The sequence below is a fragment of the Planococcus citri genome, chromosome 5, assembly GCF_950023065.1.
Source record: "Planococcus citri chromosome 5, ihPlaCitr1.1, whole genome shotgun sequence".
In the NCBI taxonomy this organism is placed as follows: domain Eukaryota; kingdom Metazoa; phylum Arthropoda; class Insecta; order Hemiptera; family Pseudococcidae; genus Planococcus; species Planococcus citri.
In genome coordinates, this window is record NC_088681.1 from 40,637,208 (window position 1) to 40,664,076 (window position 26,869).

Genomic DNA, 26,869 nt, shown 5'->3' on the forward strand with positions numbered 1-26,869 from the left:
AAAATTTGAAGGACATTATTGAAAAAAAATATAGGTACCAATTTTTCGAAATGAAACGGCAAGTTTTAATGATTTCTCCTTCTAGTCTGGAATTTTTCAATTGTGGAAAAGAGAAACAAATTGGCCCTTGATTTTTTTGTGTGATGAGTTAGTTAATTATAAAAAGTTCATTATTTTGCTTCAAAATTTTGAAATTCAGATTATTTTTTTATAAAGGCAAAACTGAAAAAAAAGCAAACGAACCCGAGCCAAGCAAGGACAAAAGCTTTCAATAACTCATGTTTCGAGAAGTGAAAAAAAATGCAGGGAGGAGTTTATTTTTCTGAGTCAAACTTTAAACATTTCGTGAATTTGAACAATAAGTTTTCAATGTGTTAAAAGAGCTAATAAGCTCTCAAAAATGTGTAATTCAAGTTCTAAAAAAGTCGACAAATGAGCTCTTTTCTACGGAAGAAAGATTGAGAAAAGGGAACGAATTTGAATTTTTTTCATTTTTTTACTACCTTTAACAAAATTTACTACTTTCACTACCTGTTAGGTACCCTGCACAATTATGCGTGATTTTTGTATTGTTTAGGTGGGGGGGGGGGGTGTAAAGTAGTTGAATATAAACTGAGTCAAAATTGATAATTGGAACAAATTGAGGACTTCGCCTTCATGCACCATCCCCCCCCCCTATTCGAATCTGAATATGAAATATCACTGTTATTCAAAACACGTTTCAAAATTTTAATTGATGACGACTTTTTAAAACATTTAAAAAATTTGAATTTTCTGTCAAAAGCTCAACTTTGAACTTTTGAAGTTTTCAACACTCTTTTTTAGGGTGCTCAGTCTTTTACAGAATTGATTTGCCTCGACTTTTCTCAATTTTTTGAATCAATTTTCTCAATTTCCCAGACCTTTAAAACATCAACTGCACATGAAATAGCGGAGATGGAGGGGGAAAGGGGGTGATATTTTTCAAAAATCATCAGCGGCGAATTTTATCAATTAACTTAGAAGCAGGAATTGGAGAAGGAGGTCAATCACGGTGACTCTTTGATTCGAAAGCTCAAATTTTATCCCCACTCTATCAATAGCTAAATACCTAGTTTCATTTCAAAAATAATTTCTTTGACCAAAAAATTGAGCGAGTATCCCAATCATAAGTATTTGAGTATCAGGAATTTCTGAGATGAATTAAGGAGGAGAGGGAACAAGTGCCCTGAAAATTATTTAGCCACTGTCTTAATAATTCTTTGACATTTTGACTCACATATCTATCAAAAAAATCTAAAAAGCGAACCTCGGAGAATAATTTCGTTCACACAAGCCTATTTGAAGAGGTTTCCAACACACTACAAATTTTTTAAGAAGGAACAATTTGTCAGATTTGACGATTCTTTCTATTGAAAATTTAAATGGATGATCTGGAAACAGAGGGACAAGATTTTTAAGCATGAAAAAGGTGAAATTCGACAGAATTTTCTGAAAAAACTTTTTAACCCAACATTTTTACCCTTAAGGAGAGACTGACGCCCATCCTCACCCTCTTTTTGACCATGCCATTGAGGGGTTCTAAATGTTTCAACATTTTAAAAATTGGTACTTTATTTCCTCGTAAATTTTTTCAGCTCTAGATTGTACAGTGCTTAAAAAAATATTTTGAACATTGGAAAAATTTTACACTCCTTCTGGAACCCATTTTCAAGTCTCTCTTGCTCCGAATCAGAGTATTTATTTTCGTTCATAGTACATCAAAAATCCTTAAATTTGAAGCATTTTTTTGTGCATTTCAAAACGCAGTAACAAAAATGTTCGAAGATGGAGGAAATAATGATTTTTCAAAAATTTGATTATTCAACTTCTGACTCCCTTCTTCCCTCCGCTCAGTTCATTTTAAAATTCTTGCACCTCAACCAAACATGAATACCTATTTTCAATTTTTTTTTCGTCAACACTCAACAATTTCTTTAGCTTTTCATTCAAATGGGCCTCTACATGGTCAAGCTATTCCTCAATGTTCAGCTCACTCAAATCTTCAAGTTTTAGGACCAGAAAATCATATTTTTAGCCAAATTTCATAATTTTCAAATATAAAACCAGACATCAGCTCTTCACATAATTTTTTTCACATTTGATGAGACACCCTGTATAAAACATACACCCATCATTCAACAATAATAACAATTATGAATTTGAAACAACGCAGCAAGTTCGCCATATACACGTACGAAGTTAAAGGTGCTAATTGAATTACACTTGAACTCGAAACTCGACAGGTCTGCAAAATAAAACGAGAATAATAAAAATCCTCGACGTTGTTGAGAGAAAAAATTCACCAACGTGTGATTTTTTTTCACTCGACAATTCAATTATTAAAATGATACCTCGATGCGATTTTTAAAACCCTCTCGATAATAAAATTAGCCTACGTGAATATTTTTAACATCTTCGTAAACACCCAAACAAAAAAAAACTAACTTTGAATTATTTTTTACATTTCAGATCGCTCATTGCTCCAATCAGTTCTGCTGTCGGCCACAAATCTGAGGCATCTAACGTTCAAGAACATAGCCAACGATAGTGTTTTACAAATTATCGGACACCACTGCCCTAATCTAGTTTCGTTGGATGTTTCGCATTCGAAAGAAGTCACAGATGCGGGACTGCAGCAATTATTTTTACATGTCGAAATACGAGATAAATTATGGAAATCTACCAAGAAACACGTGCAGAAAAATCCGCTCGTTAGATATAAAAAGAATATTCATAACTTTACCAAGTACGTAACTCTATATCTACTATCTGTTTACTATATTGATGCGATTCTGTTTCAATTTACGTGATTGGCTTAGCAGGAGGTACGTATACTTCGATGAAGGAAACCAGGAAGGCGATAAGTTTTCAAATAAATTTCCCAATGATAACCACCGAATAAATTAACGATTTTTTCGCCCGTTGTCGAAATAAATGTCGTATGACTCGTGTCGAGTTCGAGATGAAAAATTACACAAAAAAAAAATAACGAGTAATCAGAAATCGAGGTGAAAAAAAATTCAATACTCGAAGCATTCGTAATAATTATAAAATTCGTGTACGAAATTGATTCCATTGATTATTAAATTTAATAATCATATATTTTGCAACGTTGACCTTATGTATAGGTACTAAAGTGCATATTCGATGAGAATTTTTTTCCAACGAATTTATTTTTTTATTTTTCTGAAAATATGAATCATTCGAATCATTTTGAAATATGGCAGAATAAAAGTTGGCAGAAAAACGAGATGAACGTAAATCGATATTAAATGCTATTTAAAAATGAATAAAAATATCATAATTTTTACTACAAATCACTTCAAATATTTCGGGATGTTTAATAAAACCTTCAAATCTAAACACCAGGCTTTTGGCAAGATCCTTTCAAAATATATGCAGAACCTTGAGCACCGATTCGGCAATATTTCTCAGATAGTCAATTTTCACTTCTCTAATTTTTTTCACCAATAATCAAAACGTTTTGCCCGGTTTTTCAATCAAATCGTTCGCGAACGCTTCTATCGAATCATTTATAGGTATCAATTTTCCACAATTACTTCTCGTCAACCTGACAAGCCAATCTCGTACCCAACACTGCTTCTCAAATCATCTCTCTCACTTATACACTCAAACTAACAAACCTGCGCTTTTTTCTGTTACAGATTCTTGAAAAAACTCTGCTTTCCGTCCCGTGAACGAGACACCCTATCAAAAGACCTAGTTACCATATTAGAATACTGCGAACTACGAAACAACCTGTGTTCGACGCTGAAATACCTAAACATAGCCAATACCGGAGTTACCAACGCTGGCATTTTACTGGCCATCCTTCATGTTCCTGGTCTCGAATCCTTAGGCGAATACTGCCACATCGGCAGAGCGCTGGAACTGCTCGAGCAAACCATACGTCAAGATTTTTCAAACCATTACTTTCAATTAAAATGCGTGAACAGTTCGCGAACGACGCAACATCGCTTAGAACTAATTTCCGAACGATTTCCTCAACTGAAGAAGTTGAAAATCACCGAACCGATGTACCTACCGAAATCCTTGTTCATTATACCTCGCACCGTAGTCTCGCTCAGTTTACAAAGTATCCCGTCAAACGAACAATGGCTACAGAGCATTTTCGACTTTCTAAACGGGCCTCACGGTCAAGTGCTGGAAGAACTTTCATTACGTTTCTTCCCCGGAGACCTTTTACCGTCGGTAGACTTACACGATGTTCTACCAAATCTTCGAAACCTGAGGATATTCAATTTAGACGGTGCCAATGTTGAATGGCGGACTGACGTCACCTTACCTCAAATGGATAATCTGTACAAAGTACAAATGGGTAAAGTGGTCATGATGAACGTCATCTGCAACCTTCTCAAATGCTGTCCGGCGTTACGAATAATGCACATATACTCGTGCAATCAATTAGACTTTAGCGATCTCTTCGATGCCAAACCATCGCCGAGATTATCCGAAATCGAATGTTTCTATATTTACGAAACAGCCTGTCTATCAAAGACATTACTCCAATCGATAGTCGATAAGTTACCAAATCTCAGGCAATTCGGAAATATTCGAAACTGCGGCCTAGAATCCGAAGACATTCAAGCTGTCGATTCTTGGATCGTTCAGAATAATTTTGATCTTCAATTGTACGCCGGTTCGCATTGGTTCTCGTCGTCGTGCTTTCCGTTATAAGCCATTTTCAAAATATTATATTATTAGAACCATTTATTCGTATAATTTTTCGTAACTTTTCAAATTGTACTGTGATACTAGATTTACTCTTTCCCCCGATCGTTTTAATATTGTAACCCTGATAAATTATTTTTTTAACGTTATCGAGGCTGCGTACGATGGAAGTCGAATAATATCATCAATGTGTTCCAGTATTTCATTTCTTTAAATTAAACATCTTTGATAATTTTGTAATTTTTTTTTCTAAATTACATGATGTTTTTTTTTGGAAATTAAATTGGATTATTTTGTTTAATCGTGTTATTGAATTATTTCAAAGGAGAATGGCTATGAATTTTATCCTCTAGAACAAAAGGTATAATTTTAAGATTTGCATTAAAAAAAGTAGATTTCAAATTTGGTAGAATAATCAAGCAAAAAAATGTTTCATACGTTGAAGGAGGAATGAGTCAGAAATTTGTTCGAATACATCAAAAAATGTACTTATTGCTTTAAGTACCTAATTGAAAAAAAAATACAAGAAATACAAAAAATCTGAAAAACAGAACTATTTGTGTCTAAAAAAGTTATTGGCAAAACTGCCAGAAAAACGTTCAAAAGTTGCTTAAAATGCAAACAATTGAATATTCTTTAATTAATAAGATCAAATATGCCTCAAACCATGAAAAAATTCCAAAAATGTAAAAAAAACTGATACAAAATCGTTTTAAAATTTTAAAAGTAACTTAATTGCCAAAAAATTTAAATTTCTAAAATGAAAAAAAAAACATGAAAAATTCCAAGAAAACGATGAAGAATTGCTTGAAATGTATTTTAAAACAGACAACATTTCCAAAAAAAAGTACTATAAATTACCTAAAATTTAAATAATTCAACGAAAATGTCTAAAACAGATGAAAAATTGCCTACAGACAAAATTGTGGGGAAGACGTTGATAAAACTGTATATAAAACACAATAACAGGTAAAAAGGACAAAAGAACTGCTAAAAAAAGTGCTTAAAATAATAAAATGTCTTCAGTAAACAAGAGGAATGTAAAAAAATCTTAAAAATTGCATATCATAATATGTGTTTTGAAAGTTACATAATTTTCAAAATTACCTAAAATGTTATAAAAATTTTAAAATACCCCAAAAAAATTTAAAAACTCTCCCAAGTTACCGTAATAATATTTTTAAAATTGAGTACTTTCAAAAAGAGCATTGGTAAAATACTTTTTTCATTAAAAATGACATTTCAATAAAACGTATGAAGGTAGTAATGCTAATTGCCAATTGCTTTATTATTGTTTACAATTGCGTATCAAAATCTGACCATTCCAAGAGAAAATGTCATCATATTTTCCGACGTTTGCTTCGCCATTTAAACCATTAAATGTAATGGCACCCAATCCTTTGCCCTCCCTCCGTCCATTCATATTTTCACGAAATCTCTGCGATTAATCATTTTCTCTTTCTGGTCGTTCCATCGTATTATATCAAATTATTCGTGAAAATTTTCCTTTCTAACTCGATTTACTTTCGCAGATTTATTAATACATAACTTTCATCTGCAATCGAACCAGTCTAATTGGCATTATGCCATCGTTTGAAAATGGAAAAAATTATCCACGAGGTCGAAAAAATTATAATACTCATACTTTGCTGTGTATTTGAATCGTATAACGAGGGTTCTCGAAGTACTGTAAAAAAAAAACCATTGCAATTTATATCGATTCCTTCCAGTGAGTAAGTTTATTACTCGTAAATTGAATACGTAAATTCTATAATCGATCATGAAGAAGAGCTATGTACTTGTGATGAAGAAAAAATCTCCAATAATTCAAATTTCAATATCCTGATAATAACGAAAGATATACGAATAGTAATTTTTTCACGATTCGCACACCTGTAGAGAGTAATAAAATTTAAAAATGCGAAAACCGTAGGTAAGAAAAAATTCACGTTGTCAAGGAGGATTTGATTATGGCAAACATCAATCGTGACATAACTACGAAAATAAAAACGTTCGCTCGCGTTCGTGTATCGGTCACGATAACTTTGATTGTTTTACGACATAAAATTTTTATTATAGTCACTTTCCTTTTGAAAACTTCTAATTTAATATTGATTAGATGTAATAAATGAAATAATTCGTATGCCGCCGAATACGCGCTACCGAGACGTTAAAAATGTTACCATCGTCGACCGTCGAAAATATGCCCTAACGAGTAATTTTTACGAGTGTTTTTTATTGTAAGCTAGCAATTAAAATTATCCAGCGAAAAGAAGGTGAAGGTAAATTCGAGAATTCGAGGCATTTTTCAAAGCTTGGAAAATTGTTCAACATAAGGAACGCAAAATACCTCGCAAAAAGAAAAAAAATATGCAATATGCATACAGATCATATTCAATGAATATGTTAAATAATCGATCAATTCATTATAAATTGACACACCTATGAATACGATCTACCTACGTATGAAATAAAAATCAATTACGAACCTCTCTAAATCCATGAGCCAAAAGTAAAGCGTTCAACAACTTGGTCTCGGCCTGAATAGTCTTATACGTCATATGCAATTTAACCGCAGGCAATGCAGATTTCGATGCAGACACTGGTGGATTGCAGCTGAACTTTAACACACGATTTCGTCCATTGATTATAATCCACTCATCTGTTTTTTCTTCTGTATTTTCAGCTTGCTTGTGATCATCCATTTGTCCATCCATGAGTGAAAACAATAATCTGAGGTGAAAAAAAGAGATACCGTATTTAGAGAGCGATTTTGACAAATGAGTTGAGAGAGTTAGTTACCATGGTATGTAATTTCATGGCTTACTGAACACTATCACTTTCCAATAATTGTATTCTTACTTACTTGTCGGTTGTTGAGGATTTAACATAAAAACTAAACTACGAAATGAACTATTTCGATTTTAATCCCAAAGTTCTACGAAATTCGCGATTCGGAAGCGGCTTTGCCGACTTTTGTGTGTCGCTACTTGCTCGTTCATTCGTTTCAAATGTTATCATTTGCACAAATCTTGGCGATATTTTTCAAAAGAAACGAAATCGAAACGATTCTGGAACTTCGTTTAAAATAAAACTGAATTGGTTTCTAAAATATCCGCTAGGATCGCTTTGCGTAGATATCAAGAATCGTACCTTCTGAGATAGATTTAAATTTTTTTTTCGGCGCAAAATTTTAACTCGATTTTGATTAATTTTTGAGCACTAAATTTGGAGAAGTGGAATTTTGAATTTTTGTCGATCCTCACCTCATGCTCGCGAGTTTTCCTATTTTAAAAAAAAGAAATCCAAGGCTTCTTGTTCTAGAATCTAGATCATTCATGGGGATAAAAAACTCGATAGGTACGAACAAAGTGGGATCTATCTACTATCAACATGTCCCTCTCAATTGAAATTTGACGGGGAAATCAACAATAAAATAAGTACCTACGCGAATTACATGGTATTTCATTTTCTGATCAGTCATCTGAGCCATAAGTGAGAACCTAGTAGTAGTAGTAGTAGTAGTAGTTCGTGCATCATTCTTGGCTATAGGTATTCTAAACTCTAAAGTATTCATGAGCTAAGATACCACAGTATTTTGTAATAGGTATTTTAAAAAAGTCATAGGAAACTGAAAAGAAAACTTCTGAACTATCGGCAAGTGCATAGAAATTGATACCAAATACCTATTTGAACCTAAGCAGAATAGGAAATTTTTCTAAACGATATAGTCGATATCACAGTCACAGACGAAAACAAGTTTCTATAACAGAATGATAGGTATGTTTGTACTTGATTTTCAATTTATAAGGTGAACGTTGACTTGATTATTGATACAAAAACCTTATTGCTGCTCAAATTCAAACATCTATAGGCAGATAAAGGAAGGGTAGAGTCAAGCAGCAATCGCTAGAAGATGCTTTCGCGAACACCTGCATTTACAAAAAACAAAAACATGCAACCCCAGCTGAGTAACTTATTTATAATTCTCCTAGGCAACGCTTAGCTCAACCCTTGAGTTAGCGAGTTTTAACTCGAGATATTTTATCGCTTAAAAATCCATGAAAATGAAACGTATGTATAGAAATCGTCAGTAATCGTTTTAAAACTGTTACTATTTATGAATTTATTGAATTTTTAGAATCTCGTCCAAGAATAACCTGCATCTGCGTCGGAGCTACAGGTTCGGGTAAAACCTTATTGCTGAGAAAACTGCAACAAAAAAGCGAGATAAATGAGACGACGAGTAGCGTACCAACTGTTGGCACCAGTATGTACAAGATCAAACTTCCTAACAATAAATCGCTTGTGGTACGAGAATTGGGCGGTGTAGTTGCTCCATTATGGCACCACTATTATAATTCCGTTGAGAAAATTATATTTGTCGTGGATGCGAGTAACCTTTGCCAAATCTCTGCTTCGGGAGTGCTTCTGTACTCTCTCCTTACTGAACCAGCTTTGAAAAAATCAAAGGTAGGTACCAGGTACGTGCATTAGTCAGAACACTTGAGCAGATTATCTTGATAATAGAAATTTCAGATACTTCTGGTGCTCTCTAAAATGGATATGTCTTATCGTCAAATGCGTAACGAAGCTCTACTTATGTTGCAAATTGAAAAACTCAAAACTCAGATATCTCAAACGATCACGATAGCTGAATTTAGTGCAATCGACGGTACTGGAAATGATAAAATATTCGCTTGGTTACAAACATGATTTATTTCACAGGAGCAGCGCAAGAGTTTTTTTTTATAGTATATTATTTATATTCTCGTACAAGTAGGTAGAATCTTCAATCTTGGAACGAATTTGATGATATGTATGAATATTGAATAACGTTGATTTTATAATCAGCACCTTTTGTATTTTGATGTTTGCTCAATAGAAATGTAATGTATGTACCATGTATAGACTTCCCTGAAACTGCAGAAAAATAATAATCTTCGGTGAATAAATTAATTATGTAAAATTGTTCTTTAGGTAAGTACCTATAGATAATATGTATATTATTTTAATTTAAAACGTTCACCATTTGTTCCACATCTTTTTATAATCGGCTTAAATTTAGAGAATTTTCAATTAAATCGCCAGAGTGACAAAAAAGTCAAAATCATAATTTAAATTTGAAATTTACGACAAAATGAAATGACCGCGAAAAAATTTAAAAACGAAAAGTCGAAAAGAAAAATGAAGCTCCTTGATAGCTGAATGAACCAAGCAAAAATTGTGAAACTTGAAGAAAAATAGTACATAATTTCACCACAAGAGAGCAGTACCTGAAATGTTTTTCAACGTCATCAGAAATTATTTTCGTGGAAAATTTTTATTGATAAAAGAAAAGGTGAAAGTTAATTAATTTTCACAAATTTTCTTTATTAACTGCGGTGAATTAACGTGATTAGTGTTTCTATATAATTAACTAACTAGAGTCAAGAAGAAGCTGAAACTATTCACCGTATTCTCTCATCTGTCAGAGGTTCGCTTCAGTTGAACGGGTAAATAGTCACGTACACCACGGTGTTTCATGTTTCATCAAGTGTCAGCTGTTGATCAGAAATTGATTAATAATTCAATCCTTGAACTGTGAATTATTAATCATTTTCTTCATATTCAAGAATTCAAAGTACTAGCTTAAGTTTAATTCATCTTTCTTTCAGCGTTCCAATTGTGCACTCGGAACAATGAAAAAAATCGCGATCTTTGGTGCCAGTGGCATGACCGGTGTTTGTGCCGTAGAAGCAGCGTTGAATTTAGGTATTTTTTTTTGTTTTATTGAACACAATTCTCGTATACACCTAACTTGTTTAATGAAAACTAATTAAATGGTTATATTGCATGATATCTGAAGGCTTGGAAGTTCGAGCTTTGCTTCGAGATCCCAGTAAAATGGCTGAAACGTATCGTAACAAGATAGAAATAATTCAAGGAGACGTTCTGGTGGAAAGTGATGTTGAAAAAACAGTCGAAGGACGAGACGCCGTAGTTGTTGCATTAGGAACGAGAAACGATCTCAGTAAGTTTTTAAAAATAATCTTGTAAATTCGTTTATTTTAATTATTTTTTAAGAAGAAATACTAACGGTACGGTCAATTTTAGGTCCTACTACGGCAATGTCAACCGGTCTTTCAAACATACTTTCAGCCATGAAGAAAGCCAACGTCGAAAAGATATCAGTCTGTTTATCAGGTGTGTATGTTTTCTTATCACTGCACCACATTGTATCGTCGTTATTCTTATTTTGTTACCTCGATTTTTCATGTTTCAGCGTTTTTATTTTACGAGCCGGACAAGGTTCCTAAGATTTTCAAAGACTTGAATGAAGATCATCAAAGAATGTTTGATCTATTGAAGAAAGAGGATACTTTGAAGTGGATTGCTATTCTTCCACCTCATATAGCTGATACACCGAACACTCCTTATACTATAAAACACGATTCTTCTCCCGGACGAGCTATTTCTAAACGAAGTTTGGGTGAATTTCTGGTTGAAAGTTTAGATAAACCTGAACATTATAATCAAGTGTGCGGTATCGCTACAGTTGTGCCGAGTAGTTGAATATATGTATTCGTGGTCAAATCTACGATTGTGTTATGCTCAGAATCATTTTCATGGTACTTTTTGCATTTTATTTTAAAATTTAATGCACAATTTTAATTACGGATATGTAGCTGATCAGTGATCATGATTATTTGCGTTTGTTATCATTTTATATTGTTATTCATCTTACGTAATTTATATTTATCGAATGATATTTTACTTAGTTTGTATATTGTTGATTATGTCGATGGTGTTGAGTAAATAAAGTGAAGTCCGAACACATCGTTTTGAATTTTGGTACCATTTTTCGTTATTATTCGAGACTTTTTCTCTCTCGTGAAGATCGTTGTAAATTCCATCTTAGAATTCGAATTTCAAACGTAATAATTGACAAAAAAAAATCAACCTAGAAATAGGAATAGAACACGAATAATTGAATTTGAAAGTACAGGAACAGATACCTTTAAATTGGCGATTTCCAATTTGACATGATTACAATGAACTGAATTTTCATTTGTGTCTTCTGTTGTTAGGTTATCCAATTTCAAGAGATTTTATTGCTCCTTCCTCCTTGTTTCCTTGTTTCAAAAACCAAAATTTTTCCCGCTATTTTCTTTGAATTCCGAATAGAAAAATACCAAATCATCGTTATAGAGAGCGCTGACGTTTTCTATGTCACAGATTACCAACGCTACACAACTAGGGCTCTATATAAACCAGGTGAGCGCATCCACCATTTTGTTCCCTGAAGTGATAACGTACCAGTAATTATGCATACAATTTCTTATGTAAAAAATGCAATTTTTTAAATTGTTCGCGAGTTTGGGTGAACTGTTATGCAGTCTTAAATTAAAGACAATAAAATTCCCTATCGATTGATGTTAAATTTTGATCATTTCGCGTAAAAATAAGGATTTTATGAATATTTCTATTTTACTGATTTTTGCATACTACGTACGTCATCTTTAAAGTAAAAATACTCGAAATTTTCAGTGGACACATAGGTATTTTATTACAGTAAAATGTTCGTTATTTTATCCTCTTTAAAATGAGCTATTACCGAAAGCTCTACATGCAACCGTTCAAAAGTTTTCGAAGTTGAAAGTTGCGAAAATCAGCTGCGGGCAGTAAGTATTTGACTTTGAACAAATTTTACTCAAAATTTTCAACGGACACATGGATATTTTAATACAGCAAAATGTTCGTAATTTTATCGTCTTTAAAATGAGCTTATAACGAAAGTTCTACCTCTCATCGTTCAAAAGATCTTGAAGATCAAAGTTGCGGAAAGTAAAATACTGATCAAAACTAAGTGACTGATAACAGTGATAACACAATTTGACCACTTTCCGCAACTTTGAACTTCAAAAACTTTTGAACGGTTGAAGGTAGAGCTTTCGGTAAACAACCATTTTAAAAAGGATACAATTACGAACATTTTGATGTATTAAAATACCTACGTGTCCACTGAAAATTTCGAGTAATATTAGTTCAAAGTTCAGTACTTACCATCCGCAGCTTGTTTTCCCAACTTTCAACTTCGAAAACTTTTGAACGGTTGCATGTAGAGCTTTCGGTAATAGCTCATTTTAAAGAGGATAAAATAACGAACATTTTGCTGTATTAAAATACCTATGCGTCCACTGAAAATTTCGAGTATTTTTAGTTTAAAGATGACGTACGTAGTACGCAGAAATCAGTAAAATTGAAGTATTCATAAAGTCGTTATTTTTTCATGAAATGATCAAAATTTAACATCGATCGATAGGAAATGTTATTGTCTTTAATTTGAGACTACAGGTAAGTTCACCCGGACTCGCGAACTATCGAGAAAATTGCATTTTTTACGTGAGAAATTGTATGCATACTTACTAGTCCGTTATCACTCAGGGAACAAAATGGCCGATGCGCTCACCCACTTTATATAGAGCCTTAACACAACGAAGGAAATAACCTCTTTCACAAATTATTTTGACAGAAATGGCGGAATAACAGTCTTATCAATATTATTATTTTAAATTATTGTTTACACGGAATGAACTTACGTTTAATTTGACGTTATATATTTTAATTAATTTGTATTTTTCTAAATACACTCCGCGCTACTCTTATTCGTCTCGTCTTACTGACCGAATTGCTAAAAGTAAGTGGCCCGCGTTAATTAACGATTTAAAAATTTTCTATTGTTCTTTGCTGGTGACGGTTATGTGTAAACTGCCGCACGCTTGCTCGCTGTTTATATGCGATAGGGTAGCCAAAACCGAATATAATTATTTTACGTGTTTTGTTTGATATAAAGTTGGTGTTTTTTTTGATTTGATTATTTTAAATTTAATTTTGCGTGTTTGTGTTAATGTTCTGTTATAGGTGTAATTCACGAATTCTTTTGAACATATATGTGCATTGATACAATTTGAAGAATGGGTGTTAAAAGGGTTAAAACTGCTCCAAGTAAGTATTAATTTGATGTGAATTTTTAATATTTTACGAGCGAATCGTAATCGAATATTTATTTATAGAAGCTAAATCTAAAGCCACGCCGAAAAAAGCCACCCCCTTGAAGAAGCTCGCCACTCCGAAAAAAGACGCGACTCCAAAAGTAAAACCGGTAACAAAGGCCAACAATGTAGCTACTCCCAAACCGACGCCAGCGAAAAAGAAACCCGCTCCTAAGAAGAAGACTCCTCAGAAAAAAGCCGTCTCTAATAACACACCGGCTAAGAAAGAAGTAAACAACACAGCTCCCTCCGCCAATGATGTTTCCGTTGGAGCGAAAGGAAAGAGGAAACGAGCCGCCCCAAAAATCGAGAACGACGTGCCGGCTAAGAAAGTCGCTAAGGAAAAACCAACCCCACAGACTCCCGCTGCTGGTGGTAAAGCGCGTGGTAGAGGTCGCCCAGGCGCTAAAGCGAATAACGTTGTATCTAAAGTAGCTACTGTCCCGACGACACCGGCGAAATTGCCCGAAACTACTCCAGCTAAGGCTACGAATAATACGGATAAGAAACAATCAAAACCCAAACAAGCTAAAAGTATGTTTTCCTACTTTTATCATATTTTTGATCGAAGCTAAAATCGTATTAATTTATTGTGATTTTTATTCTGCAGAGAGCCCAGCTAAAGCTAAGAAAGCTGTATCGAAGACTCCTAAGAAACCTCGGGTCAGCGCGGGAAAACTTGGTAAGTTGTTGTCCTTGAAGAAGTTGCGTAATATTTATTTCTAAAAGTGTTTAATCATACCGTATTGTTTCTTACCAATTTACAGAAAGTGCAAAAGTATCTAAGGCGAAAACAACTGGAGGAAAACGAGCGAAAAGAACGCCAGCTGCAAAAACGAAGAGTGGTAAATAAGATTAATTTTATTTATGTATAAAATAGCTGTTAAAAATATGATTCAAGGAGGTCGACCATAGAAATGATGATTTTATTATTATATAAATGTATATTACACTGGGTTGAAAGGAGTAGAATTTGTTCATTCTATGGTCTCAGCAGTATGACTAAGACACGTTTAAACTTAGGTGAATTCACTAAAGAAAAAAATTTTTTTAAGCGAAAAAGAAAGAGGAAAAAGCTATAGAAACGCTCATATTAAAATTATACAATATGTTTGCTTAGTGTGTTCATGAGCGTTTATTATAGCCCCCAAAATGAACTTACCATAATCTAACAATTTTCTTATAACACTTGAATGTTTGATTTTATTTTTAGTAATTTTATTATGTCAATTTGTTACAATTTTTATTCAACATACTGTGTAAAAATATTGAAAAAAATCGTAGTTTGTAAGGCGACGTAAACATGTCTATCGCTAGACCTCTTTTATATTATTTTTTCTGATTTATATTTTAATATTACTTGCTTGTATCGTCGAATAAGTGGAATTCGGCAAGATATTTAAATAAATTTTTTTTTGTAATAAGACAACTTGGATTTCGTTATTTATCTTATTTTTTTTCTAGTGTACGGTTGTAGTGAAGCAGAGCAGAGCAAAGCGAAGTCACCATCTTGAATCATTGGAAAAAGGTTGACGAGATCTTGCATATAGCAGCGCTTACAAGAATAAGTGTTGCTCTGCTCTGCTTTGCTCCACTTTAACCTTACACTACTCTGTCTTCGTTAGAATTTTCGTAGTAGGTAGTGTTCCTATGTATGCATGTCTTGATTGTACTTTCACAAAGTTATAAGTGTATACATCACTTTGGCTTAAAATCAATTTGAAAGTAATCCTTTAAAATGTGCTTTTTCAGTTTTATTGAATCCTGTGGTAGAAATAGAACCGTTAGAACACCCAGAAATCAAGCAAGGTAATCCTCCATTTTTCTTTCTTTTTTAGTTAGAATAACCACGTATTTCCCGGGACAAAGCTGCTGGTATTGTTAGGATTTCTTTGTTATTGTTGTTGTTTTGATGTCACCTGTTTCTCGCCAAACTTGTTTTCAACAATTCAAATTCATTTGTGTGAAAACTTCGTATTAGTAGTAACGTTTGGTAGATGTTCAATCAAGTAAGATTATTAGTTCTGAGTACCAACTTACAATATGGTCAAGTTCAAAAAAGTGAATCGGTTCAGCAAGAAATTATTAGGTAAATTTTGGTAAACGTCACAAATGTTCATCTGATTTTTAAAAATTTCTCTTCAGTACTTATCAAAACGTGGAATTTTTACAGCTAAAATGAATCCTTTGATCGTTCTTCGTCGCATTGATCTCTCTTCAAAAGGTAATATGATTTTAAATTGCATCACTTTATCCCATTTACGTTGATAATTCACAGTAAATGTGAAATTTTCCAGTCAAGTTCATCAACATGAATCCTGTCATACGTTTAAATCGTATTGATCTCTACCAACAAGGTAATCTGGTACTTAAAATCCTCCTTTTCGTTTCAAAAGACTTTCCAAATAAGTAAATAAATTCGAAATTTTTCAGCTACTAGAAAGAATGTCGCGGTATTAGTACCACGTGTACGTTTCTGCATTCGTAATTCAATTTCGAATACCCGAGGTAATGACGTTTCAACATTTTGACGATTTTGTACGAAATTTATCAAGTCAATTTCTGATGTGCTAACAAAATGTAATGGTGGACTGAAGAATTTCAAGTTGTAAAAGGAAATCGTTTCAAATTATATTTACGATTACATCATCATTCATTGAAAAATGATATCCTAAGTAATGATTCATGTTGCATGATGCCAGTGTTACATAAACTTGTCCTGATTTCGAAGAATGATAAGGTTCAGGTGCAAGTCAAAAGTGAAACTGGCTTTCCATTATCTTAACAGTCAAATTTAAGTCATTTTATACCCTTATTCAAGGAAAGATTCATTGAAAGTGCTTAGAATCCATCACATGCACGTATTTTACTGCCGAATGCTGATTAAATTCGGTATCAGTTCAGGGAAGTGGCACTTATTATATTATTTGTTCACAGGAGATAAGATTATATGAAATTGAAAGAAAGGTTTATATTGAATGAAGAATGGTTTACATTTTTTATTCAAATTGTATTTAGTTCAGTTTTCACGATGACTGAAAGAAATTATCGTGAAATCTGACATAATCTTATCGGAGGAAAATATTCATCACTGATGTGACTGATTCATTCGCTCTATGGAAAATCCTCTATTCTTCTGTTTCCAGACATAACTGAACATGATTCTCCACAGAATAACAAACAAAATGTTCCTATTTGTTTGCCTGAAATTGATTCATCTTCAAGATCGTACGGAAGTACTTCGACTGGTGGGTATTATTGGATTATCTCATGACGATAATGATAGGGAAATTCTACGGGAACCCTGAGTTTTTGAGACCAAAACCACTCACCCTTGCAATTTTGTACCTACTGTTGAAAAATCAAAAATTAATTCTTGAATTGTTGGAAAAGTTCTCGCTTAACTTGGAATACCGTTCGAATGTGCCACAGGCCACAGACAGTCTACCATGTAGTACCTACTGCTTCAATTGAGATTCAACATTCTTTAGTGCCTTTTTTATTTCATTGTATATAAAATGACTTCATTCTAAGATCTGACTGATGCTACTGCACTTGTTGATGTTGAAATGAACACATCACGAATTCGTTTCGGTATTATTTGAAAAAATATTGCAGCTCGTACAATGCGTGTGGGTGTAGTACTGTCTGTACGTCTGTTCAGAATCATAAATTATATATTCGTTGAACAACCAAACATTTTTATATTCCACGTCATCTGTGGTTGATATCAATTTTTTTGATAATTTCACAGCAATTCATTAAATCTAAACCAGGTTATATGTACCTATACCTATTCACGTAGGTATTTGTTTCTTCTCTTTTCATTTATATTATCCCTCCCCTGTCCCCAAACATTCACAATTACTTACCCATAATTATACAGAAAATTACAGTTTCTATACTTGGTTGAAATTATGTACCTACTCATTCATCTGGTACGGGTACGCTAATTTACGTAACATTATTATAGATGCAGTAACGCCGTCTCAAGGAATATCTTACGAAAACGACTGGTTCAGTAAAAAGTATAAGCCTTAGTACGTATTATTCAATTTGCTTTTGTATCTAATGGCTCATAACTTAATTAAAATATGCCAAAGTCCGACACAAGTCAATAAGGTATAGTGCTCAAATGTGGCACCTCAGTTTTTTTTCAACTTTTGAACAAATTATTTTCGAATAAAATAAAGCAAAGCAGTTCGCCCAAAAGTGACCGTTTTAAAAATAAAGAACAAAATTTCAACGAATTGACCTAGAAATGCTGTTTGTTAATCCGCCGAATCGATCAGAAATGGTTTCGAAAAGTTTTGAGTTGTTCAGGGAGCCCCCAGCAAATTTTTGAAAGTTCAAATTGGTGCCTGTTGATGATTTACTTGAAAATTTACACAATTTATAGAGTTCTAAACTGCCGGAAATTGATTTTGGAAAAATAAGTCTCTCAAAGTTCATTTCGACAGATTTTATGACATTTATCAGGGGATTATATTTCCGAAAAAATGGTTGAATATTCTAAAGCGACCTAAAATTATTTTCAGCTTCCTTACCTGGGCATGTCGAAATTAGGGTTCAAAGTGAATTTTAGCTTTGCATTAACTTACTTAGGTGACATTTTTCGGGAATTTCAATTTTAAAAAATTTGCTGGAGGCTCCAGAACTGCTCTAAACGATTTGAAACTGTTTCCAACCGATTCAAAGAGCCGAAAATAGGAGGGCAACTTGGAAAATTTTTCATTTTTTATCCTCAATCACTCTCAACAAAATTCTTAAAAATTACGAAATTTTTGAAATTTTTTAGCTCAGAATTTAACACGGTGTTACTAAAAAAATGTTTGCGTTGCAACTGTGTATTTTCGTTAAGTGCAGTAAAGTAATGTTGTACCTTCCCTTACATTACAAATGATCAAACTTACGAAAATCTCTACTTCGGCCGCATTGGTGACCAGATTTGGGCACTAGGGCACTTTACCTTACCTAATTACCTATACGTACATTATTATATCACGAATGAATATTATAATTCATTTATTTTCAGCATGGAAAAACTTCGAAATTTAACATACGATGAAATATCAAACTTTGTTAAAAATAACAAAGAACAGTATGAAAAGCTTAAAGACACCAAAGTGAGTAATTCTGAAGAATGGGTTGATCCCATTAGTACCTATTTTAGAACTCATATTAAAACATATTTTTCCAATTTTAGAAACCTACCAAAGGAAATTCTGCGAATACCGATACGAAGGATTTATTTAAATGTAATCCGTTCAATTCTGAACAACAATTAGCAATGTATCTGACTCTCAGAGAATTGTTCAATGTTCCTGAAACCCATTTCAAAGTAAGTAAAGTACCCTTACTTTAATGTTCTCGTAAAAATTTTGTATCGTAATTTGAGGTTTTTTTTTTTTTCAGCAATGCAAGTCCTTTTTTACTGTTGTTTTGCCGGAAATTTCGTGTCAATTGTTCGCTCAAACTTTCAATATTAAAGTCGGTTCGGCGCCTAGATTGATTAAGAAACTTTATCCAGATCCTATTAGCCCTTTTTGAACTGTCATAAATGTGTAGGTATACGTAGCTAAAACTAGTCATAAGTAAATCAATTGAATTCCAGGGTTCAAACAATGTTGAATTGTTGCAGTGAAAAATTTATAAATACCTATTTGCGTATAGGTATAGGTACATTTTTATGTAGATATGTATTAAAAAGGGCTTAGGGTCAATTTGTTGAATTTTTTTTCAAAATGCGTTATTTTACGATCTTTGGTTGAAATAGTTTTTAATTTATCTCGACGTGTTTCTGAAAAGTGAAAAATGAGTCATCTGTACTGTAGACTCTTTTCATTTCAGTAGATGTAGCCTATTGGAAATTAGAATGTAGATAATTTTCCATTTCTTGGCTTTGGTGTCGATCTCTCAGTTTTCGGTTGATATTAATTTTAGTCAATGTTCCGAGTTCAATGTTGGAATGATTTATCAAACTTTAATGTAGCTATATACCTATTTTTATTTCTTTTGAAGTAGTTTTATTTTTAATTTTTATAGGAGGGTTTTTATTCTAAAGTGATATATTTCATTATAAGTACGCATAGGTAGGTACGTCTACGTATTATTATTTTTTTTTCAATTCGGAGCTGGATCAGCAAAAGATACTTCCTAAGTACTTATTGTTATTGTATTCACTAATCAATGATTCAAATTTTACGGCGAGCTTATGTCAAGTCGAGAAAAGATCCAGTGAGTAATAACTGTTTATTTTTAATTTTTTAAGTAATGTAAACAAATTTATTCGATGAAAGCGTAAAAGAAAGAAAAGTTGGTCTTTTTCAATCACTACCCATTTCAAATTTATTAATTGTGAAACTGAAACAATAATTTATGTAAGTATGTACATATCAATCCTGATCAATCTCAATCAACATACTCACCAACCACCATGTACTTTTCATTTCACGTGAAAGAAAAGACCAGGGATTTCCAGCCAATCATCGATTAGCTTTTGGCTATCAGCTTTTAGCTTGATTTTCATTAGCTTAAATAAAGCTGGCTATTGGCTGGCAAAATTTCATTGGCTGGCGATTGGCTGGCTTTTAGCTTACGAAAACAAAAATACATGTGACCCCTCAAAATACTCGTTATGACGTGTAGACGATTATTAAAAGGACAATTTTCATTTTTGTCGTGTCAATGAGTGTAAGACGTGAGTCACAACGACTCACGAGTGAAAAATAAATAAAATATGAGAAAAAAATTTTAAAAAATTGAAAAATTTGAAAATCACTCCCAAGTTCATTAGCTGGCACACAGGATGAAAGACCCCCAACAAATACTAGTATGTTGTGAAAGTAGAAGGACGTAGGCTGGTGGGCGAACGTATATAGAAACTGGATACGGCAGTATCGTTCTTTCTTATTCCCGTTATTTTACTCGTTCAATGGGATTTGTTATTCTCACATACAGTTAGCAACCTACGCGAACGAATCAACAATGAAACGTTCACTGTTCACTTCACTTATCAGTTATTGTTTTCTGATGAACATAAATCGCTATTTCGTTGGAGGTTGGAGAAAGAATTAATTAATAAGTTATTAAAATTCAATATTTTGCGACTGAAACAAGACGACGTACGTAATTAAAACTATTTGAAGATGATGTGTTTGAAGTTTTATGATCCCTACTCCTGATTGAATAATATTCACTCTAATCCATAGTTTCAATTCGCAAGGTTTATTCTTGTAATCTTGTGTATGTCATCGTGTTTCATACACTAATCAATTTATCATTTTGCATTCAGTATAGACCAGTATAGACACAATAAATTCACGGAGGAATGTCTGAGAAATGAAAAATCAAAGGAACTAGAGTTGAGAATCTGGGTATTCTGGGTGTAGTAATACATATGTCTAAACTCTAAGTACATATAATTTCAGAATTTTTGTTTTAGATGATTGGGATCAGGTGGAATAATTGGAACATTGTAGGGTAAATAAGGGCTAAAAGCATTCACCTCTGATGGCTCTGATCTTTCAACTTGAACAATATCGAGTAGTAGTAGATCAAGTGATCAAGTCCACAAGTTGAATGACGACTGACGGACTGACGAGTAGAAAACGTAGAGTTAATAATGAAATGATGAAGTATTATTCCAATAATCCTCGATGAAAAATTTAATTTAGAATCGGAAATCAGAAAATATGCGGAATTATACATACGACTATGACATATGATATATGATGATATTGATGATTGATGTTGATCTTTATTACCCCGTTAAATCCCCTTCCAGGTCCTGTTTTCCATCAAAAATTGAATAAAATCCATAGCTGCAATTGCAACTAGTAATAATTATTATAAAATAAAATTATTACATCAAATTTCATTCCAAAAACATTCCATCCATAAGTTTATTACGATTTTGCATTTGGAATTTTGGATTGATGTTTGTTTGGAAAAAAGGAACGAGTTTGAGCATGGATAAGCGATAAGGTTGCTAACTGTATGTGAGAATAACAAACCCCCGTTTATTTAGATCTCAGCCCTCAGGGATACCCAACATCTATAAACTAAGAGAGGTTGTCTCATTTTAGAAGATAGGTAAAAAATTTTTCAATCGCCCATCGACCAATACCACCTATAGTAAAAGGCCTGAGCGCTGTTTTGTGACGTCATCGCTACTTGGTAGTACTTACGTATCTAACATATCATAATACACTATAGAATTGAATGAAAAATGCACTCAAACGAATTAAATCCTGCGAAAATTTTATTTTTCATATTTTATCTACATGAATAATGAATTTATGATCATGTAGGAATGATTTTAATGAAAAATAATGAAGAAATTAGGTTATAAACAACACTGTTTTTCAACATTAAAGATGAAAGTTATACATAAACTTGACAAAATTATACCTTTTGGCGGATAATACAACACTCACTGGTGAAATATAATTAAATAATCGTCGAATCTTGTCAAAATCCCACTAAAATCATCTAATTGGTTTGAGATGTTGATGGTTTCTTGATTCTTGATTAGATAACCTTATCCATCCATTGTAGTTGGATGGTTGTATTCACAATGCAGATTTAAAACGCATTTTAGATTATATGGTTCACTATTCATTTCACTGCGATGTTATTCCAGTAAAACACAGGCACTAGTACACATCAGTTTTCATTTTTATTCACTTCACAAGATATCTACACATCCGAATCACACAATGTCACAACACAAACAGATCGCGAAAAATTCACTTTTGTACAAAAATAAAGTAATCCAACACCACCAGTAGTTGAAAACAACAATATCTCATCACTACACCACATTTTAGAACGAATATTAATTAAAATGTCATCATTTTAATAACGTTTTTAACGAAAGTTTTACTCTATTTCACGAACTCGCCATTTAAATGTACGTTAAAATTCAAATGGTAAACACAATCGAGCCATCTACTAGTGGTGACGTCAGAAGGTGATAACGATTCAGCGCTCAGGCCTTTTACTATAGGTGGTATTGCCATCGACTCGCGTGACGTCACTGGAGGAAAGAAAATAAGTAGGTATTGCTTGTTTACATAATTTTGCACTGTGATAATGGAGTTGAGCGGTGTTGATTAAATTTTTACGAATCATTTTTTCAAAAATCCGTTGCATTTAATTAATTAATATATTTAATCGAAGAAGAAATGAATTGAAGCAGAAGAAGAAACATTCTATTTGGTACGTAACATCGATTCGGCTTAATTATATGTATTCATATTGTAACATTCCGAGCAGTTGTTTATAATGAGATTGAGATCTGATTTTTTTCATTGGATATTTTCTGCTTCAAATTATTATTATTGAACGTGATGTAAATTGTTAACTGAACTGTTTTCTTTCGTTTCAGTTCCATTCGTTCGTTCTGCTGAACTGCTGCTGAAGATGCGGGAGTTTCTTTGGGTTAGTGTAAGCTGTGTAAGTTGACTGATAACACAGCATCTCTTTCTAGCTCTCTTTTGGATGGACAATTAAGACAATTTTATCAAGTTTTTGCAGCTCACTTTTCAAGTCATGTTCATATTCAAAATCTGTCTCTACTAAATGAGCTGAACATATTCGTGCCAACTGCTAGAATAAAATTGAACGGGCTGGGGGCTTGGTTGTAATGACACTATCATGATTATGATTCACATTACATTTTTATTGCTGCTTACTTGATTCTAAATTGATTTTTATCTAATCAATTACATTTCTGGATCCAAATTTTGCTTAATGTCTCATCTTTGGGAAATTTGTGAAAACTTACTCTCTAAATTTAAAGCAGTCAAATTTCACTGCTTAGCAGTCACGACATTTTGCCTTTTTAAAGCAGTAGTTTTTTTTACTGCAAAACAGTGAAAAATTACTGAATTGGTCAGTCAAAATGATTTTTTACTGACCAATTCAGTGATTTTTCACTGTTTTGCAGTAAAAAAACCTACTGCTTTAAAAAGGCAAAATGTCGTGACTGCTAAACAGTGAAATTGACTGTTTCAAATTTAGAGAGTAGATCTGTGTTTTTTCGCTAATTGTTGGTACAATTCCGTACGTAGATTTGTAGAAAGTGGTGACGGATGACGGATTTCTGATTTTCATAATATTTCAGTAAAAGATGAAATATGAAAATGCATTTTCGTGATGTGATTTATTTCATTACATATTTGATATTATCTTGAACAACACTGAATAAATATTCTGAACCTGATGATGTTTTTTTGCTTTGTTTCAGTCATTCAGTGTGATCGGCAGTATCAAAGTATGCAGATAAAAGACTAATAGATACAGAAATATAATATCATATCATCAATCATCCTTTTTCTTTTTCCTTTCTTCAGAGTTCAGTGATTCGTTGGTTATTAATATTTATTTTTCGTTCAACTTTTTGTATCTTCTGTGTTTTTGTAAAAGTATCTTTATTTCTGTATTTGAATTCCTGATTTTTGCTAATAGATGGATGAATATTGAAATGAACTATTTAATTATTAATCATAATCTCATTCTATAGAATTTTTCTAACAGATGAATTGCGTTTTTCGAGAGAAAAAAAAACTAAAAAGATCGCTGAAGTTCTCTTTTTTTTCATTAGCTGTGTGTATAATAATTTGAACCTTGATAGCAACTTTTGAACGGTAATTGCTTAGTTTTCGAATGAAAAACCACGCTACAGAGAATAAAATTATGGCCATTATTAATTTTTAAAATACTAGTGTATCCACTGAAAATTTTGTGCATTTTTGATTCCAATCCGAATGTCTATATAGTGCACAGCATGTTTTTACTTATTCAAACTTTGAAAACTTTTTATTGTTAGAAGCTAGGGCTTTTAATGATAGACCATATTAAAGAGCACAAAATTCTGAACATTTTGGATTTTTAAAATACGTAGGTGTTCACTGAAAATTTCGATTAATTTCAATTTAAATTGAACACTTGGTGAAACTTCACGAATAAAAATGCTCGTAAAATCGTCATTATTCCACGAAATTCAATAAATTTTACACCAATCGATAGAAAATTTGAATATCTTGAAATTAAGTTCTATTAAAATTTTACCCAAACCCCTTCGTTTGTCCAAAAAATCGAAAAAACCACGAAAAATGGGCTATTACCGCTTCAGTAAGAAGTTGGCTTCCTCCAGTGACGTCACGCGCCGCGGTGCGGAAAAGCGGGGACTGTTCCCAGGCGCCAACGCCGGATACGGGTTATGAGACAACCTCTCTTAGTTTATAGATGTTGAGGGATACCCATGTGAAGCGGCCAATTTTACCCGTTCCATTACTCGTTGTGCATTTGTTATAGGAGTTGCCGATGTGATTTATGTAGGCATAATGAAACGTACAATTTACTCATCCAATTCGTTTTTTTTTTTTAATTTACCTTGGTTTATTTTTACTGAATCTCTCAAAAAACATGGGAATGGTGTTTTATCCTACTAGAAAAATGAAGTTATTTTAGACGATTTCTGAGGTTTATTTCCCGAGAAAAGCGAGGGAAGTAATTAAAAATCGTCGAAAATCACTTAATTTGACTCGTTGAATAACATATTAATTAAACAATATTTTTCAGTTTTTCACTGCATTATAATGGGTAAGTAATTTAGAAAATGTAGCCCATTTTTGAGAATTATTCCAGCAACAGTAAGAAATTATTTCATACTCGTATTTGGAGCAAAATTGTGGATACACTGAATTTTAACACTCAATAACTGTTAAACAGTATAAATCACCTTGACATCCTTGACAATCATATTCTTTTATGGTCCAAAAGTAAGGGGTTCCTTGGAAAAGCGGCCTTAGTCATTTTTTTTGTTTTTCCAATTTTTACATAAATAGTGTTCTTCCATAAAAAAAAACGAATTGAAAAATGTTTACTTGTACTTTACAGGGAACTCTACCACATGCTAATCTGCGATTGGAATGAAACTTGGACTGGTGGAAAGAGGTCCTCGAAAAACCCCCATCCCCCAATTTTCAGCTGATGAAGTTGATTTTTCGATTTTTGGCGAGCATTTTTGTAGTTTTGTGGCCACAGCCCCACAGGTAAAACTGTTCAACTCAGAAAACGGGGAAAAATTACAAATATCTGAAATATCCATCTCTTCATCGTATCAAATTCCAGAGCTCAAATTTTGGCCAAAGGCAGTCTTCATGATCGACCCATACCATCATTGACCGGATCAATCCGTTCGGCCAGAAAAAAAATTTTCACTATTTTTTCTCATATTTTCTGTGAATACGAAAAAGCCCGTTTCTCCTCACTATAATATGAACTTCAGCAGCTGAAATTTTGGCCGAAGGGTCTATGCTTGATATCTAATCGACTCAACTGTACCGCCGGCCGGATCTGAAATTATCATCTGAAATCGATTTTTTTCACATAACATGAGAAAAAGCAATAAAAAAATCTGTTTTTTTGAACGGACAGCCTGATTTGGACGATGATGGTATGAGTTTATTTGATATTCAGCACAGAGTGTTTGACCCAAAATCTGAGCTCCTGAAGTTCATTTGATGAGCTCATTTATATTTTATTGGTTTTTCAAGTTTTTCAAAAACTTGAATTAGCAACCAGATGGACAAAAAATTCGATTTCTGATGATTATTCCAGATATGGCCGATGGTAATAATTAATCAATTAGGTATCAAGCATAGACCCTTCGGCCAAAATTTCAGCTGCTAAAGTTCATGTTGTGGGAAGAAAAACGCATTTTTCATATTCACAAAAAATATGAGAAAAAACAGTCACAAATTATGATTTTTGACCAGATGGCCGGATCCGGCCGATGGTGGTATGAGTCGATTTAGTATTCAGCACAGACTGTTTGACTAAAATTTGAGTCCCTGAAGTTCATTAGATGAGCTGATCTTACTGGGTTTTCAAATGTTTCAATGGCATTTATAAACTACCAGATGTACAAAAAATTCGATTGTTTTTTGTTTTAAGAACCATTCCAACCAGAGTGTATATTTTTTGAAACAGAATTCTGGGAACTTTGAACTTTGACAATGTTCAGAACTTTTGAAGCACATTAAAGACACTCTTTTTATACCATCCATTTTATAGAGAATTTTATCCGATTTCTATTAGTGCCAAATTTT

The 26,869-nt window shown here is 33.0% G+C and overlaps 6 protein-coding genes and 1 long non-coding RNA gene across 9 annotated transcripts in view; 6 read left to right on the forward strand and 1 right to left on the reverse strand.

Moving 5' to 3' along the window:
* The window catches only part of LOC135846820 (uncharacterized), a 35,991-nt gene extending 30,977 nt beyond the window's left edge, over positions 1 to 5,014 (forward strand). For all 3 annotated transcript variants that reach the window (XM_065366115.1, XM_065366116.1, XM_065366114.1), the window contains exons 3-4: positions 2,491 to 2,767; positions 3,687 to 5,014. In XM_065366115.1, coding sequence (XP_065222187.1) covers positions 2,491 to 2,767; positions 3,687 to 4,719 — 1,310 coding nt within the window. In that variant the 3' untranslated portion in view covers positions 4,720 to 5,014. The remainder of the gene's footprint in view (positions 1 to 2,490; positions 2,768 to 3,686) is intronic.
* Positions 1 to 7,730, reverse strand: part of TTLL5 (Tubulin tyrosine ligase-like 5) — a 60,019-nt gene extending 52,289 nt beyond the window's left edge. Inside the window, exons 1-2 of the mRNA XM_065366113.1 lie at positions 7,580 to 7,730; positions 7,203 to 7,446 (exon numbers count right to left, since the gene is read on the reverse strand). Coding sequence (XP_065222185.1) covers positions 7,203 to 7,430 — 228 coding nt within the window. The 5' untranslated portion in view covers positions 7,431 to 7,446; positions 7,580 to 7,730. The remainder of the gene's footprint in view (positions 1 to 7,202; positions 7,447 to 7,579) is intronic.
* A 138-nt stretch (positions 7,731 to 7,868) lies between these two features.
* On the forward strand, positions 7,869 to 9,614 carry LOC135846825 (ADP-ribosylation factor-like protein 16). Its single transcript, XM_065366121.1, has 3 exons — positions 7,869 to 8,787; positions 8,855 to 9,186; positions 9,253 to 9,614. Exons 1-3 carry the CDS (start codon positions 8,775 to 8,777, stop codon positions 9,427 to 9,429), a joined length of 522 nt encoding a protein of 173 aa, XP_065222193.1. The 5' UTR covers positions 7,869 to 8,774; the 3' UTR covers positions 9,430 to 9,614.
* A 408-nt stretch (positions 9,615 to 10,022) lies between these two features.
* LOC135846824 (flavin reductase (NADPH)) lies at positions 10,023 to 11,533 on the forward strand. Its single transcript, XM_065366120.1, has 5 exons — positions 10,023 to 10,208; positions 10,371 to 10,467; positions 10,562 to 10,726; positions 10,810 to 10,899; positions 10,979 to 11,533. Exons 2-5 carry the CDS (start codon positions 10,395 to 10,397, stop codon positions 11,266 to 11,268), a joined length of 618 nt encoding a protein of 205 aa, XP_065222192.1. The 5' UTR covers positions 10,023 to 10,208; positions 10,371 to 10,394; the 3' UTR covers positions 11,269 to 11,533.
* A 1,674-nt stretch (positions 11,534 to 13,207) lies between these two features.
* On the forward strand, positions 13,208 to 15,177 carry LOC135846822 (proteoglycan 4-like). The gene is made up of 5 exons (XM_065366119.1): positions 13,208 to 13,393; positions 13,618 to 13,701; positions 13,770 to 14,282; positions 14,359 to 14,430; positions 14,516 to 15,177. Exons 2-5 carry the CDS (start codon positions 13,671 to 13,673, stop codon positions 14,599 to 14,601), a joined length of 702 nt encoding a protein of 233 aa, XP_065222191.1. The 5' UTR covers positions 13,208 to 13,393; positions 13,618 to 13,670; the 3' UTR covers positions 14,602 to 15,177.
* A 430-nt stretch (positions 15,178 to 15,607) lies between these two features.
* Positions 15,608 to 20,081, forward strand: LOC135846821 (uncharacterized). Its single transcript, XM_065366117.1, has 9 exons — positions 15,608 to 15,837; positions 15,922 to 15,972; positions 16,046 to 16,105; positions 16,182 to 16,256; positions 16,895 to 16,996; positions 17,722 to 17,788; positions 18,784 to 18,874; positions 18,955 to 19,089; positions 19,164 to 20,081. Exons 1-9 carry the CDS (start codon positions 15,792 to 15,794, stop codon positions 19,296 to 19,298), a joined length of 762 nt encoding a protein of 253 aa, XP_065222189.1. The 5' UTR covers positions 15,608 to 15,791; the 3' UTR covers positions 19,299 to 20,081.
* Positions 20,082 to 22,774: 2,693 nt separating this feature from the next.
* Positions 22,775 to 24,238, forward strand: LOC135846826 (uncharacterized). Its single transcript, XR_010559018.1, has 3 exons — positions 22,775 to 22,970; positions 23,140 to 23,192; positions 24,001 to 24,238. It is a non-coding gene; the product is annotated as an uncharacterized LOC135846826 (long non-coding RNA).
* Positions 24,239 to 26,869: the final 2,631 nt, after the last annotated feature.